The sequence below is a fragment of the Sesamum indicum genome, linkage group LG3 (assembly GCF_000512975.1).
Source record: "Sesamum indicum cultivar Zhongzhi No. 13 linkage group LG3, S_indicum_v1.0, whole genome shotgun sequence".
NCBI classification, from domain to species: Eukaryota; Viridiplantae; Streptophyta; class Magnoliopsida; order Lamiales; family Pedaliaceae; genus Sesamum; species Sesamum indicum.
The window spans coordinates 20,528,091-20,543,739 of NC_026147.1; the positions used below are offsets into that span (position 1 = coordinate 20,528,091).

The following is a 15,649-nucleotide window of genomic DNA, read 5'->3' on the forward strand; positions in this document are numbered from 1 at the left end:
AAATACTCATCTCGATTTATTAGCATTCAAAAAAAAGTGTAGCTATAAATGAATCAAACTAGTTACATTCTCAATAGTTTATATGAAATGTTGAATGAGAAATAAAATTAAACATTTATATCTAAATATATATATTAATTTTGTTGCGATCTGTAGTTTCCGTCCAAATTACTCTAATAGAGAGGACACCATTATAAATGGAGAAATTTCGAAAATAGAGTTAGTCTAATTTAAAAAAAAAGAGTGTAACTATATTGTTTTCTGGTCATAGTGTGGCATGTTAATTAAATTGCAATTACAACAATAATAGGGAGTTTTTGCAATTTTTCTTAGTTGGCTATGAATTTGTGACCAATAATTGAAGTCGCGGATTGGATTCGTGACTCTAATTCAGAAATTTAAAAAAAAACAAAAAATGGTGCAACAGACTATATATGCAATTCATATTATTAATATTATATTAATTATTTTAAATATATTGATATAATTTTTTTAATAATAAAAAAATAATTAAACCAAACCTGCCAACTACTACTGCTACCACACATATACATACATGGTGTTGTCCACTTAGTCTCCTTGGTTTCAACTTTAACATTTAAATTCTTATATTTCTCCCTTTTTATTTCTTTTAATATTAATCGTAGTACGTACATATAATAAATAATCTTTCACACATCAAAATATATTATAAATAAAAGTAAAATATATAAGTAATATATTATATTAAAATAAAAAAAAAAGAAAAAAACTAATTCATCAATTACTATAAAATTTGTAAAGATGAATAAATTAATTATCTTATTAGGTGAAGGGTATTTTTAGCTTTATAAAAAAATCAATGCAATAGTGTTATTAACCATTATTTATTAATGTGGATGGCTTTCTTTTTTATATTAGTATAGATAATGAAACTACATAAATGCAAATATTAATTTTTTTTTGGAGTATCTAATTATTAATATTTCTGGTGTTTAATGAAATTATGTAATATTTGGATAAAGATATAAAAAATCTACTTTACCCTTGTTGTTTTTATAATTAAAAAATTATAAAAAAAGGCTAACGGTATCAAATTTTCTTCTTGTCCTTCAAGTCCATAAAAAATAGTAAAAAGTTTTAAAAAATAACTAAAATTATTTCGTAGTTCACAAGAGTATTCAATTCACCGCAAAAAATAGATAAAGAAACTTAACGAAAACTAACGAAATAACTTAATTATTAGACGAACGTTAAAAAAAAAATTAATAATTTTTAAAATAATAAAAAATATTTTAAATTTTATTGAATTATAAAAAAATTCATTATAATTTACCATAAAATATAATTGAAAATCTTTACTGCGTATTGCACACTAACAGTGCTTCTGATGCTTTACAAAAATACGAGAAGAAAAGACGGCGCTCGCATCTAATTGGTAACTCTTTATGGGCCATTTGTAATATTTCTGACGAAGCGGTTGGGGTATTTGGGTTTTATTTTGGGCTGTTTCAACGAGCCCAAAAGTACCCTTTCACGTCGACGGTCCGAAATTGTCAATGGCTGCAAATATGAAACTTTTTTCTTCTTAAATCTTAGGATAAATTACAGGTGGGGTCAATTTTATTTTATTTTTTATTTTTCTGAGAAATCACCTCCAAATATTTATAATTTTTGTAACTTATCATTATTTTTCATTTTCAAGCCCCAATAATAGTTGTTTGGGGCAAAATATAATTAACCCAAAATGTGAGGTGTGGAGTATAAAATTGTAATAATGAGATGATCGAATAACTGTACCAAGTAGTCTTAAAAAGACAACATAGGGAAGGGTATGTTGGGAAAGGAGATGGTGAAGAAAAAGGTTAAAGTGCTCATGTGGAAGTGTATGTTGAAACCGAGAGCGAAAACATATTTATTTAAAATTTATTTTATATTTTAAAATATATATAATGGATATATCATATTTCTAAAAAAGAAAGAAAAAAAGCAACAAAGAAAAACAAGAAAATCAATTTAGCAGTATTATTTGCATAACAACAAAATTGGTGTTTTGGTGTCATAACCGCCATTTGTGATAGAAAAACGTCTTTTCTTTTAATATAGTATAAATATGTATTTGATTAGAAATATATGGATTTTGACACCACAATTCAATATAAAATATAATTTTATTAATTAATCGAAATATATTATTATTTCACACAAAAATTTATATAAAATTAAAAAATATATATTTTTTCTACCGAAAATAAAAAACATAAACAAACATGATTGCAAAATTGTTTTATGACATTTTAAATTATTAGGCAAAGTGTTTCGAGTAACACGATTCTACAAATAAAAATCATTGAAAACTGAAAAATACTATGAACTACGTTTTTCCATTAAAAAAAAAACAAAGAAAAATCATAAAATAATTAAGAGCTGCATTTTTCTACAGGAAAAACATAAGATGGAGATGCGGGGGATCGAACCCCGTGCCTCTCGCATGCAAAGCGAGCGCTCTACCATTTGAGCTACATCCCCATCTCTGACCAAAATGTTTTCTAGGTCCATTGTATACATTTTAGTTCTCATTCTCTTACTATTCTTTATGTCCATTCGTTTATATAACTTTTATCTTTTTTCAGTTTATTTTCTAAAAATGCCATCCATTAATTTCAAATTTAGTTTATTTTCAAAAAAATATTTATATCTTGTTTTTGTTTTCTAGTTTCTTTCTTAAATTCGGTTAAGTCAGTAATAAACTAAACTTATTTCCAGAAAAACGTTTTTATTTGTTAAATTATTAGTTTGTCTTTAGAACAATCATTTCATTATTTCAAATTTTTAAAAGAGTAACTTTTACACTATTGAATAGTTTCTTTCTAAAAAAATCGTTTATATAAATAAAAAATAAATATATTTTTGTTTATTCAGTCATTTTCAGTTTGAAATTTAAAAAATTCCATCTAATATTTTGTGAATGTAGTTTAGTTTTAAAAATAATTAGTTTGTTGTGTTCTTATTTTTAGTGTTTAGTGAGTTGGAGTGAAAATTATAAATATTTCAGCATAATCAACAAACAACATTGCAATACAAAGTCTTTTTCATGTTATAATTCAATATAAAAAATAATAAACAAATCAAAGAATTCAATTCCCACTATTCTCTATATGCATCAATTTCTATCCTACGTATACATAACAATTTCTTAAACTAATGTGGAGCATTTTGAAGTGGAAGGATCATATATAGCCGGGAGCAGGTATTTCCGCCCATTCCCACCATGCGCATTGTAGCTAGCACCACTCGCGGGGTCCACCAATAAGTCCCCAGCATAACCAGGGTACGCTCCCTTAGCGTAGACTCCAGGGCAGGCGGATGCAGCCTCCAATGGGGCACCAGATGGGCCTTGATAGAACCCATTTCCAAACGGGTTGGTTGCAGTACCCGCCAGAAGCCCACCCAAATTCATGACGATACCGTCCAGGCCCACATCGTTGTTGGGCGCAACCAGTGGTGGGCTCTGTGGGCCGTAAATGGGCTGATGGAAGGGCCACGCGCAGTAGCCCGGGCACTGACTCTCCGAGTTCCCAACCCATATGTACGCAAAACTTGTACTTCTTTCCCTTCACCAGGGCGCTCTTGGAACCGTGGGTCCCACAGCGGTTGACGCAGAAGCCATCCACGACGACGTCGGCGGCCGTGAGAACGATGTTGAGGGCGTTCTTCTGGTCGCCCCTCGAGGCCAACTGAACGATCTGCTTCTGGGAGAGAGATTTTCCGAGGGAGTAGGTGTCGTCGAGGAGTTGTTTCCCCAAGTAGAGGGAGAGGGCTGAGGATGAGGTCTTGGAGCCCGCGAGGTGGTAGTATTTCTCGATGGCCTTCCACCACGCGGCAACGGATGGTTGAGTGGGCGACGGAGCCGACAGGGAGGTGATGAAATCAGCGACAATGGCCCTCTGGGAAGGCTTGAAGTTGCCGTACCAAATGAGATTAATAGGGAGTTTGCCGTGGAGAAGGGCGCCATTGTGGTAACGGAGGAGCTGGTCTTGTGGGTCTTGGAGCGGAGTGCTGAGGAGTCTTGAAGCAGAAGAGATGTTAAGGAGGGAAATTAGAGCCAAGAACTTGAACACAAAGAAACAATGATCAGAAGCCATTGCGGTGAGAGGGAGAGAGAGAGGTGATTGTGATTGTGATTGGATGATGAAGGAAGAATGGAGAAGAAGGGTATCTATATAGAGTAGAGCAGTAGAAGAGCTGGGGAGGGGGGAATAGATGTTAGTCAAAAGTGGGACGCGGTTTTTGTAAAGAGCAGAGAGAAGAAGAGAACAAAAAGCATTATTACAGCTTTGATGCCTTTCACTACTGGACTGGACTGGTCCACTACTACAGCTTATTTCCAGCCAACCAACCTTCCCACCCTAACTTAATATTTCTTATTTTTACATGTTTTAATCAAACATATCAATAATTTTATATTTAAAACATAAATTAAATACAATATAAAATACCAAACTAATGATGCATACTTGTGTTTGTGGAATCTAGATGCTCCAGCATCTCAATCTTACTAGTCCAACAATATTTTATTAACTTAATCTATATATATTACTTATCGAAAATCACTATTATCTATAATAAAATTAATATTATCTACCATAATCAAATCCTCGATCACAACTTTTTATTTTGCTACCTAATTAAGATGGTGTACAGATAAATTTATAAACTCTTTAAAATTATTTTATAATATGTTTGAAAATTGATAAAATGCTACAAAGTGTTTAGTAACTTTTTAAAAATATAGCTAATAAGATCTTCTAATTTTGTTTAAGATCTTAACAAATTCTATCAAATCACTTATAAATTTATTATTACTAATATCTTTTCTAAATTTCATAAATCTTATCTTATCTAACTATTTTATGAGTTTATTTCAAAATGAAAATATAATAAATAATTGATGTGGTTTATTCTATAATAACAATAATATGAAAAATGGAAGTAAGATAGATGCATAGGAGGGTGCAGGTAGCATTGAAGTGAGTAGACTATACAGTGTCTGGTTTGGGTGTTAGCTAAGGTAGGAAGGAAGGAGGAGGAGACAAGACAGCTCATTTTGGTGTATCAAAATATGAAAACAGCCCTCCCACTCTCTACAATTTAACGCTTTTCAACTCCCCATCCTACTATCCTTTATTTCATCTTTCTATTATTTTTTAAAATAATACCAAACATAATATATAGTTATTTTTTTTACAAAAAGTATATATAAAATTAAATTCCCAAAAATTGAAGGGAGAGAAGGTTTTGGGACAAGAAATGAAAAAGTAGGTAAGTAGGATGGCGAGTGGACAGCTGGGGGAAGCGCGGTTTCCAATGATGAGCTCCGCTCCAGCCAGCCTGTCCTAACTCTTTAAACCCCCCTCAACCTTTTGTCTTTTTCTTCACCCTCTAACTCACTTTCCCATTTTGCCCTTCATTTCCCTGATACTTGCTACCGCATTTCAAAATTATATACGTTGACACAATCCTAATTTAAGTCTAATTACATAGTATATATTTTTTATATTTCTTCACAAAATTATATAAGTATTTTTTTTGATATTATATAAGTTGTAATTATAAATGCACTTCTTGTTTATGGATAAAATATTCAAATATATTCATTGAGGTAAAGTTTACTGGCACCCCTCATAAAGATGTATTTGTAATATTTTAAATATTAAGAGGTGTTTGTATAATTCAATTCAATTTTAAAAATTGGTAATGTAAATTTATCTTAGAAGTAAATACAACTATTTTATTACCGTTTTCATTATTAAATTTACACTCTTAACGAGGACATCATTTAAAATTGATCACATTCAAATAGAAATTATGTAGGACAATGGATTTATTTGAGGTTCATTTGAGACTTACTAAAAATACAAATTATTCATCTGTCAGGAGTTTAGAATTGTTTAATATATAGCATATGGTGGATTAGGTTAGGTGCATGCATATTCCTACAGGCTACGTCTTGGAAGTACTAAAACAAGGAAGACATGGGTATTTTAGGAAACACACAATTCCACCACCAGCACGCTGTAATGCTTTCTACTTCTGCTCTCATAAACCTAAAACGCGTTTGAATTTGAGTATTGGCTGCTTTTTCTTTCTGCCCCAAAATCCCCCAACTCAATATCACCATCACCCCCCATTACTACATCTATATCTATATATACCCTTCTTCTCCATTCTCTCTTCATCCACATCCACATCAATCACTCCCTCTCTCTCTCTCTCTCTCTTCAATAATGGCTTCTCAATATCTCATTGTAGTGAAGTTCTTGGCTCTAATTTCTCTCTTTAACATCTCTTCTGCTTCAAGACTCCTCAGCACTCCGCTCCAAGACCCACAAGACCAGCTCCTCCGTTACCACAATGGCGCCCTTCTCCACGGCACAATCGCTGTTAATCTCATTTGGTACGGCAACTTCAAGCCTTCCCAGAGGGCCATTGTCGCTGATTTCATCACCTCCCTGTCGGTTTCGTCGCCCACTCAACCATCCGTTGCCGCCTGGTGGAAGGCCATCGAGAAATACTACCACCTCGCGGGCTCCAAGACCTCATCCTCAGCCCTCTCCCTCTACTTGGGGAAACAACTCCTCGACGACACCTACTCCCTCGGAAAATCTCTCTCCCAGAAGCAGATCGTTCAGTTGGCCTCGAGGGGCGACCAGAAGAACGCCATCAACGTCGTTCTCACGGCCGCCGACGTCACCGTGGATGGCTTCTGCGTCAACCGCTGCGGGACCCACGGTTCCAAGAGCGCCCTGGTGAAGGGAAAGAAGTACAAGTTTGCGTACATATGGGTTGGGAACTCGGAGAGTCAGTGCCCGGGCTACTGCGCGTGGCCCTTCCATCAGCCCATTTACGGCCCACAGAGCCCACCACTGGTTGCGCCCAACAACGATGTGGGCCTGGACGGTATCGTCATGAATTTGGGTGGGCTTCTGGCGGGTACTGCAACCAACCCATTTGGAAATGGGTTCTATCAAGGCTCAACTGCTGCCCCATTGGAGGCTGCATCTGCCTGCCCCGGAGTCTACGCTAAGGGAGCGTACCCTGGTTATGCTGGGGATCTGTTGGTGGACCCCCAGAGTGGTGCTAGCTACAATGCGCACGGTGCGAATGGGCGGAAATACCTGCTCCCAGCTATATATGATCCTTCCACATCCAAATGCTCCACTTTAGTTTAAGAATTTGTTATATATATATATGTAGGATAGAAATCTATGCATATATTGCCAATTGAATTCTTTTATTTGTTTATTGTTTTATTTTGAAATATAAAAAGAAATTACTTATATTGCAATGTCCTCTATTTATTATGTCAAAATATTTTGTTTAATTTTTTTTTTTTTTTTTTATATATATACAAAACTAATTAACGAATGTGATGTTCATACAAGAGGCCGAACCACTCTGAGAGAATGAAAAATATCACCACCCCGAAAGAATGATAAATATCATCGGAGCTCAAAAAGATACAAGAGCCCAAAATCCTTAAAAGGACAGAAAACCCCAGTCCGACTAAGGGCCCATAGTGCTCTCCAGAGTCGGGCATGAAGTGTTATTATGAAGTAAATCCACCCAAAAAAACCAAGTAACTAAAACATCCAATTAAATAATTATATCTGTACTTATTAATTTATGGTTGTTTTACACAAATGACACAATCATCCATGATTTTTGAAAATTATAATTACATACATCGAAAATATGCATTTACATAAATTACACGTATTTTTTGAAATATTAGCATACTTCTCCTAAAAACGTTAATAATATTATACAATTTATCCATATTTTTTTATTATTAGAGATGATTTATGTAATTACGTAAAAGATAAAAATAATTTATACAAAAAAAATCATAAATTATGAGATCTTAATATAGTTATCATATAATTATGTGGACGACAAAAGGTTTTTGCAACATCAAATATATATAAAGAACAACATAAGAAAATTATTATAAAAAATATAGAAGACACTTATGTCGGAAATGGGGATGTAGCTCAAATGGTAGAGCGCTCGCTTTGCCTGCGAGAGGCACGGGGTTCGATCCCCCGCATCTCCACGATATATGCATTTTTCTGTTGAAAAATGCAGTTCTTAATTTTTAAAAAAAAAACATCAATCAATTTTATGAAAATGGGATATCGTTCAAATCTTTTTCTCAGTGTCTCCCTAAAATGTTGTAAAAAATATATTATAATTTCATTTCTTTAAAAAAAAAAATTAAAATAATATAAAGAGTTGAGTTGTTGCTCTAGAAATACTACTTTTATAATATATCATAAAATTGTACAAATATGGACAGCAGAAGATGGAGCTGAGGTACACACATCTATTGCGTGCCCCATTTTTATTAAATCTTTTTGTTATTAGGAAAATGTTCGAGGGACGTAGGCTGTGGCTACGGCCGCCTATTTTCATAAAATTGCTTTCACTTTTTTTATAAAATTATAAATAAACCCCTCAAAAGAAATATAATTATGCAGCTCATAAACGGCGAGTTGGACATTACTACTTTATTCTTACTGATTCTTTTTAAATAAAAAAAATGTATATTTGAAAAAGTATAAAAACAATTGAGAAAGGATAAAATAAATAGTCCATAAAAATTAGAAAATTGAAAAAAATTATAATTTATAACCCGTATATTATTTTAGTCAGTACACTATAAAAATTAAATGAATATATAATGAATTAGAGGGATATTAAAATTAAATAAATATTTATAATTTTTTAAATAATAATAGAATATTTGTATTTATACCAGTTTGGTGGCTGTAATTTACCTTTTTATTTAATATACGAGTAGGAGTAGGGGTGATAGCCACTAATCATGCCTAAGTTAAGTGCAATTGAGGCATGAAACCACACATCCAACTGCTCGTTTTGGCACTATAAAACTTACAAAACAACGGTAGCACTCAAATGTCCATACAACACAAGGATAATCTTGTTTATGTATTTTGTCACACCAATAAATGTTACATTTATTGATTTAGAGGATATATATGATATAGATATTTAGATGAGAATAAGAATTTGAACGGGGGTGGTTGAAAAATACACGAGGGATATTTTGATAATTTGAAAAATTGGTGCCATGGTGTAAGTAACCGTTCTTTATGATTAAAAATGGGATTTTTTTTTTAATTAGTACTACTGGTTGTGGCTCGTTGTTTTCACGTGTATCATTTAATGACTCTATGTAAGTGTAGAGGGATTTTTCTTTTTATATTAGTATATCTATATATATATATATATGAACACTTTTTTCCTCAAGTAAGTATCCAAAAAAGAGGATTTATATATAGATCTGCATTAGTTATAAAATATATGTAATTAGGTCACTTTAAACAAATTACACGCTAAATTTAGGGAAAAAAATGATTAAAATTTTCAAGACCGTTGGTGTCATATACAATTTGATTTTGTTTGCCCTAAACAAATAAAAAATTATTTGACATATGTCTAAGAATAATAAAATTATTCAGTCCACTTTATTGTATTTAAGTTGTTATGTGAATGGTGCTACTACAATATTCCTCATAATTCATCAACACACAAACAAGCTTGTTATTATTATTATTAGGGATAATTACACAAATTACTCATATCTTTTATGTAATTATAAAAACCACTCATGCCGGCCAGAAAGTATGAGTAGTTTGTGTAATATTATTAATGTTTTGGGGGGTCTATGTATAATATTTCAAAAAATATGATAGTCAATATAAACAATATTGATATTTATTAAATGTATATGTATAATTTTAAAAAATATATAAAATAATCTATATACATAGACCATAAACATTGGAATTGTTTTAGATGGGTGTGTGGTCTTACATGGTGGATGCTTCATTCATTACATGCGTCGAATAGTATCAAATGTTTACTTTGATTTTATAGTTCACAACAAACCTTCCATGTGTTTGGGTGATCAATTATGATCCAATCCCACACGGATTGTATACCTCTAAGTTTTTACTACTCAAACAAACAAACGAATCAAATAAATAACTATTATTTAATCCCAATTTTCCACTTTTTTTTATTTTAATTCTTGATTGGTTTGACTTTCTACTGCAAATTTTGATTGCACCACCGTCTCCATAATTTTTCTCTTCTTAACAAGTGTACTTGCGTCATTTTTATACATGTGAGGTATATAAATTAAAAAGTTCAATTCAAATTTTTAAAGAACACATTTCTTCACGTCATTAGCTCGACAGTGAAATTCTGGTCGCCCCAAATTATCGTTTCATTTAAGTCCAATTATCAAACTGAAGTTTGAGAAAATTTTAAAATTCGACTTTTATGGTGCAGACGTATTTTCAAAGTAAAGAGATGAAAATAACAAGACAATGAAGGTAGGTATATTCAAAGGTATACACCAACATCCAAGACTTTATTAGATAAAGTAGATTTTAATTATGGGGAGGTCAACTTGGTTTAGCATCGTCATTCAGTGGCCATTTCACTCAGTTGTTTCTTTCCACCAGAATTTCAATTTCAAGAACCCAAATAACAAAATTAAAAATATAAAAGTTAGGTGGCGGACAAGAGAGGCTGTCACGTTTGACTATTGGCAAATCTATGACACCTCAAATTACAAATGTAGCCCTCAACTACTACTTCCCTCACCAAGAACCCTCCTCCTACCCCTCACCATCATAACCAAATTCTAAATAAAAATATAATTTATGACACTTTTATAATATATATATATATATATATATTATTTTTTTGGGTAATAAAAACTATAATACGATAAAACAATAATTCATCAATTCAATCAATAAATTTAATATATATCTTTTTATAAATAGTATAAATGCAATATTTTGTCTATTTTTGTAAGTAACGAATACATTTATTTTTAATTTCAAAAATCAAATTATTTTGAAATTAATATATTATATTAACTTATATTACTATATAATAGATTTAAGGACAACTTATTGCTGAAATAAGCTCATAGTAATGTTTTTGTTTTTTAATTGTTATAATTAAATTTATTAATAAAATTATAATTATTAAGTAGTTTTTTTTAAATAATCCATACTAATTTTTATTTTTATTTTAAAAAACTCACATTTTTTTTGAAAGATAATTTAATTTATATATATATATTTAAAACTTACTTTTGTCACAAATGTAGAAGCTAATAAAATAAAGAAAAATATAAAAGTATTTCTTAAGAAAAGAAATTGTTCTTACCTATCCTACCAAACCCAAAACCACGTTTTCTTGCATAAAAACCCCTTCCCTCCGCTTCTCTCTTCAGGTATCGGAATACAAAGGTTACCTTCCTTTCTCCTCCCACTCACTTCCAGCTCTTCCACCTACCTGCTGCAATGGCGCTCGCATCCCACAACTCTCTTCTTCCCACCAACTCTTCCCCCTTTCCTCAAACCCAATCCGCCCTCTACGTCTCTCCTTCCTCTCTCCCCGTCAAATCCGTGATCAAGCCCATTTCAGCCGTCCACTCCGCCGATTCTTCCACTTCCAAGACCACCACTATTCCCGCCGCCTCCGTGGGCACCAAGGTGGCTCCCAAGAAATGGGCATTGGACAGCTGGAAGTCCAAGAAGGCGCTGCAGCTGCCGGAGTACCCGAATCAGGAGGATCTTGAGTCGGTGCTGAGGACGCTCGACGCTTTTCCCCCGATTGTGTTCGCCGGGGAGGCCCGGAGTCTGGAGGAGCGTCTGGGTGAGGCGGCTATGGGGAATGCTTTCCTCCTGCAAGGTGGGGACTGCGCCGAGAGCTTCAAGGAGTTTAATGCCAATAATATCAGGGACACTTTCAGGATTCTCCTCCAGATGGGCGCTGTTTTGATGTTTGGTGGCCAAATGCCTGTCATCAAGGTCGAATTTCTTCGCCTTCCCTGTTCTTTCGCCTTCTTCATGAGTCCGTTCGGGAGAGAAACAGAATTTGTATTCTGGGTTCTTTTTCTTCCCTTTACTTTTTTTCCATGTTCTACTGAATTGATTTTAGCTTAGAATATGTGGATTTTTATTCTTGGTATTGGTTGATTTGCATGTTTTCTGAGATTAGTAAATTTGTCGTTATTGCTTGCTTGATATTTTGGGTTAGTTATTTGTCAGCAAAATGAGATTGTCTTTATAGATTCCAATCTTTTACTGTAGAGAGACTTCTTTTATTGTATATTGATTCCTGTGGTGATTCTTGAATGGATTTAACTGAGCAATATGCAGAAAGTGATTTGTAACTTTGTTGCTGGAAAAAATATAGGTGGGAAGAATGGCGGGGCAATTTGCAAAGCCGAGGTCTGATCCATTTGAGGAGAAAAATGGAGTCAAGTTGCCGAGTTATAGGGGAGACAACATCAACGGAGATGCATTTGATGAAAAGTCAAGGATCCCTGATCCACAGAGGATGATCAGGGCCTACTGTCAATCTGCTGCTACTTTGAATCTCTTGAGAGCATTTGCAACTGGAGGATATGCTGCGATGCAGAGGGTTACTCAGTGGAACATGGATTTCACAGAACATAGCGAGCAGGGTGATAGGTATGTTCAGCTCAGTGTTGATTATATATGGACTACAAGCTTCAAGTTTATGTTGATTGTGTCAATCTTCGCTTGCTGCTGCTACTATGTTCAAAGTCAGTTTCACAAACTATAATTCAAGAATTGGATGGTTTGCTAATAAATTTCAAATCAGATGTTCTGGACCTTGGGAGTACTTTCTTTCTGATTTCGCTCACCAGGTTATCAATAAATGGTGAAACTTTGGTTGTCAAAACGCAGGTACCGTGAACTAGCTCACCGAGTTGATGAGGCCCTAGGATTTATGCAAGCTGCTGGACTCACAATGGACCATCCCGTCATGCAGACCACCGAGTTTTGGACGTCTCATGAGTGCTTGCTCTTGCCTTATGAACAATCACTTACCCGACTTGATTCCACGTCTGGCCTGTATTATGACTGTTCAGCCCATTTCCTTTGGGTTGGAGAAAGAACGAGGCAATTGGACGGAGCCCATATCGAATTCCTTAGAGGAATTGCAAACCCTCTTGGTATTAAGGTATTGGTTCGAAATTGACATTTTCCTTTCATAATCAACTATTGAAATAATTTGGCTTTCATATTTGTCCTATTGATACTAGTATATTGGAGCTAATGGTTCTTTCTTCTTTGTTTCTGATCAGGTGAGTGATAAAATGGATCCCAATGAACTTGTCAAGCTCATTGAGATTTTGAATCCTCAGAACAAGCCCGGCAGAATAACCATCATCACAAGAATGGGAGCAGAGAACATGAGAGTGAAACTTCCTCATTTAATCAGGGCAGTCCGTCGGGCAGGGCAAATTGTTACCTGGGTTTCTGATCCTATGCATGGAAACACCATCAAAGCTCCCTGTGGTCTGAAAACTCGCCCCTTCGATTCTATCAGGGTAATTTGCTGGTTACTACTCATAAATATGTAGTTAAGTTTATTATGTGCTTTACAATGGTGCCTTTAACTAGAACTCGCGTAGAGTTTAAAAGAGGGTGCTAATTGCATTCGTCAGATGACATTCTTCAGTCGAAAACATGATGTTGCCTATTTTAAGCTTCTTAATATCAAATAAGCTTAAAGATGGCCCTAAATTATTTGTCCAGTTAGGAGAGATGTCTATTTTTAGGTTAATATCATAAAGAGTTCCTAAATTAAACTGGTATGAAAAAATTTACATGTGCTAGGTGGCTACACAAAGTTATTTTTATATTAACTTATGGACCCATCACCTAACTGCGCATGAAATTTCTATAGTTGGCAGGCATCTTTATCAACGACTTGGCTTCTATAATACTTATTGTAGTAGGTGGGCACTTGTATTCTTCGACGAAATTCTTCTCTCTTCTCATTATACTTTATTGTGGAAGGCTAGAAAGTTAGATGTTGATGTGTAGGTTAAGATGGTTTTTCTAGAGTGGGATAACTACATTGACAATCCTTAACGTCGAAACATATTAACAAAGATGCTTTCTTTCTGCAGAGTTACACTGCATTCTTCCAGTTATGTTATACATCACAAATTCCTTCGTGAAACGAGATGGTCATGGTAAAAATCTGTGATGTAAAACATGACGACTATGAGTAGCGTTGCACAGTATCTAAAAATCAAGGAACTTTGTTTAGTAATATGATTGAACTTTCGTAAGTAGTAAATGGAAAAAATGATTGTGGTTAACATATAGTTGCTACTTATTGTGCCTGACATTCAATCTTACTGCATCAGGCGGAAGTGAGAGCTTTCTTTGATGTACACGAGCAAGAGGGAAGTCATCCCGGAGGTGTGCATTTGGAGATGACGGGCCAAAATGTTACAGAATGCATCGGAGGATCAAGAACTGTAACATTCGACGACTTGAGCTCCCGATACCACACCCACTGTGATCCAAGGCTCAACGCCTCACAGTCTCTTGAGCTTGCGTTTATCATCGCTGAACGCCTAAGAAAGAGGAGGCTTGGTTCTCAGAGCGCTCTGCGATATTAGACCTCGAGATTGGCTTCAAAAACTGCCCAATCTGTGTTGCCTAGATATATATGATTTTGAAATATTTTTTAGTTAAAATTATGTCTGTACTGTATATGTATCCTGAGAGAGTCGAGCTTTCTGAATCTCTGATGAAACCTGAATAAACAGGAAGATCTATATATTTAAGGCCGGATTTGATTTCCTATTGCAATTCTTGTTCCATTATTTATTCCGTTTTATATATACATGATGTATATAAAATGTTTGTTTAACTGAAAAATTCTAACTCGAACTTGGCTCGTCCAAGCTTGAATCAATTATATAGCAACTGCAATAAAAATATATGCCGACACAAAGTTGTTTATGTATGTTCACTAGATTTATACTCTATTTATTGAATTCATGGTTAAATTTATTCTGCCACTTAATTTATGGACGTGGTATCGAAAACTTTTTTTTTTTTTTTAATGAAATTGGATAAAAATATCCTTATACATCAATAAAGAAATAAACGTATTTTATTTCTTATTATCGTGTATATCATATTTGCCGCTGTATGATATAAGTTTTTTTCCATATATAAATTAGTATATAATATCATACTAATTAATTAAAATAATATATGTTCATATTAAAGATGAATATAAAATAATGTTTTCTAGTATGAAATTCTTAAAACAAAAAGCATTTAAAAAATGTAACTCAAAGGAAAAAAAGAAAAAGAAAAAGCTACAATCGGATTATATGAGGGGTCAAATTAGCTGATAATATGTCATAAATGTTCTTTTTCCATTAAAAAAATTATTTTTGAATATTTTCCGCCCAAAAAGGCTTTATATATAAAGTATTTTATTTTATTTATATTTATCTAACAGAAGTTATAATACCTCCATCTTTTTAATATAAGATGTTATTTAATATTTTTTTTATATTTATTTAAACTTACAACAAAGTAAATTGCTAGATACATTATTTAATTAGCTAGTTTGCATGTGGAATAAAATTGGGCTAAAAGTTTATGTTTTCTAATCTTTAAAAAGAAAAAAAAAAAAAAAACTATTTCTTTCAAATTGAAATACTTGTTTACATTTATTTCTAATATGATGACTATATTTTCATTGGTGCAAC

General features: G+C 33.4%; 2 protein-coding genes, 2 non-coding genes and 1 pseudogene across 4 annotated transcripts; 3 read left to right on the forward strand and 2 right to left on the reverse strand.

Annotated features, from left to right (window-relative positions):
• TRNAA-UGC lies at positions 2,436 to 2,508 on the reverse strand. The gene has a single exon. It is a non-coding gene; the product is annotated as a tRNA-Ala (tRNA).
• LOC105158967 lies at positions 3,053 to 4,185 on the reverse strand (annotated as a pseudogene).
• LOC105158968 (protein EXORDIUM-like) lies at positions 6,202 to 7,321 on the forward strand. The gene has a single exon (XM_011075896.2). It carries the CDS (start codon positions 6,267 to 6,269, stop codon positions 7,209 to 7,211), a length of 945 nt encoding a protein of 314 aa, XP_011074198.1. The 5' UTR covers positions 6,202 to 6,266; the 3' UTR covers positions 7,212 to 7,321.
• On the forward strand, positions 8,023 to 8,095 carry TRNAA-UGC. The gene has a single exon. It is a non-coding gene; the product is annotated as a tRNA-Ala (tRNA).
• Positions 11,283 to 14,732, forward strand: LOC105158969 (phospho-2-dehydro-3-deoxyheptonate aldolase 1, chloroplastic). Its single transcript, XM_011075897.2, has 5 exons — positions 11,283 to 11,900; positions 12,289 to 12,566; positions 12,807 to 13,083; positions 13,208 to 13,453; positions 14,282 to 14,732. Exons 1-5 carry the CDS (start codon positions 11,391 to 11,393, stop codon positions 14,537 to 14,539), a joined length of 1,569 nt encoding a protein of 522 aa, XP_011074199.1. The 5' UTR covers positions 11,283 to 11,390; the 3' UTR covers positions 14,540 to 14,732.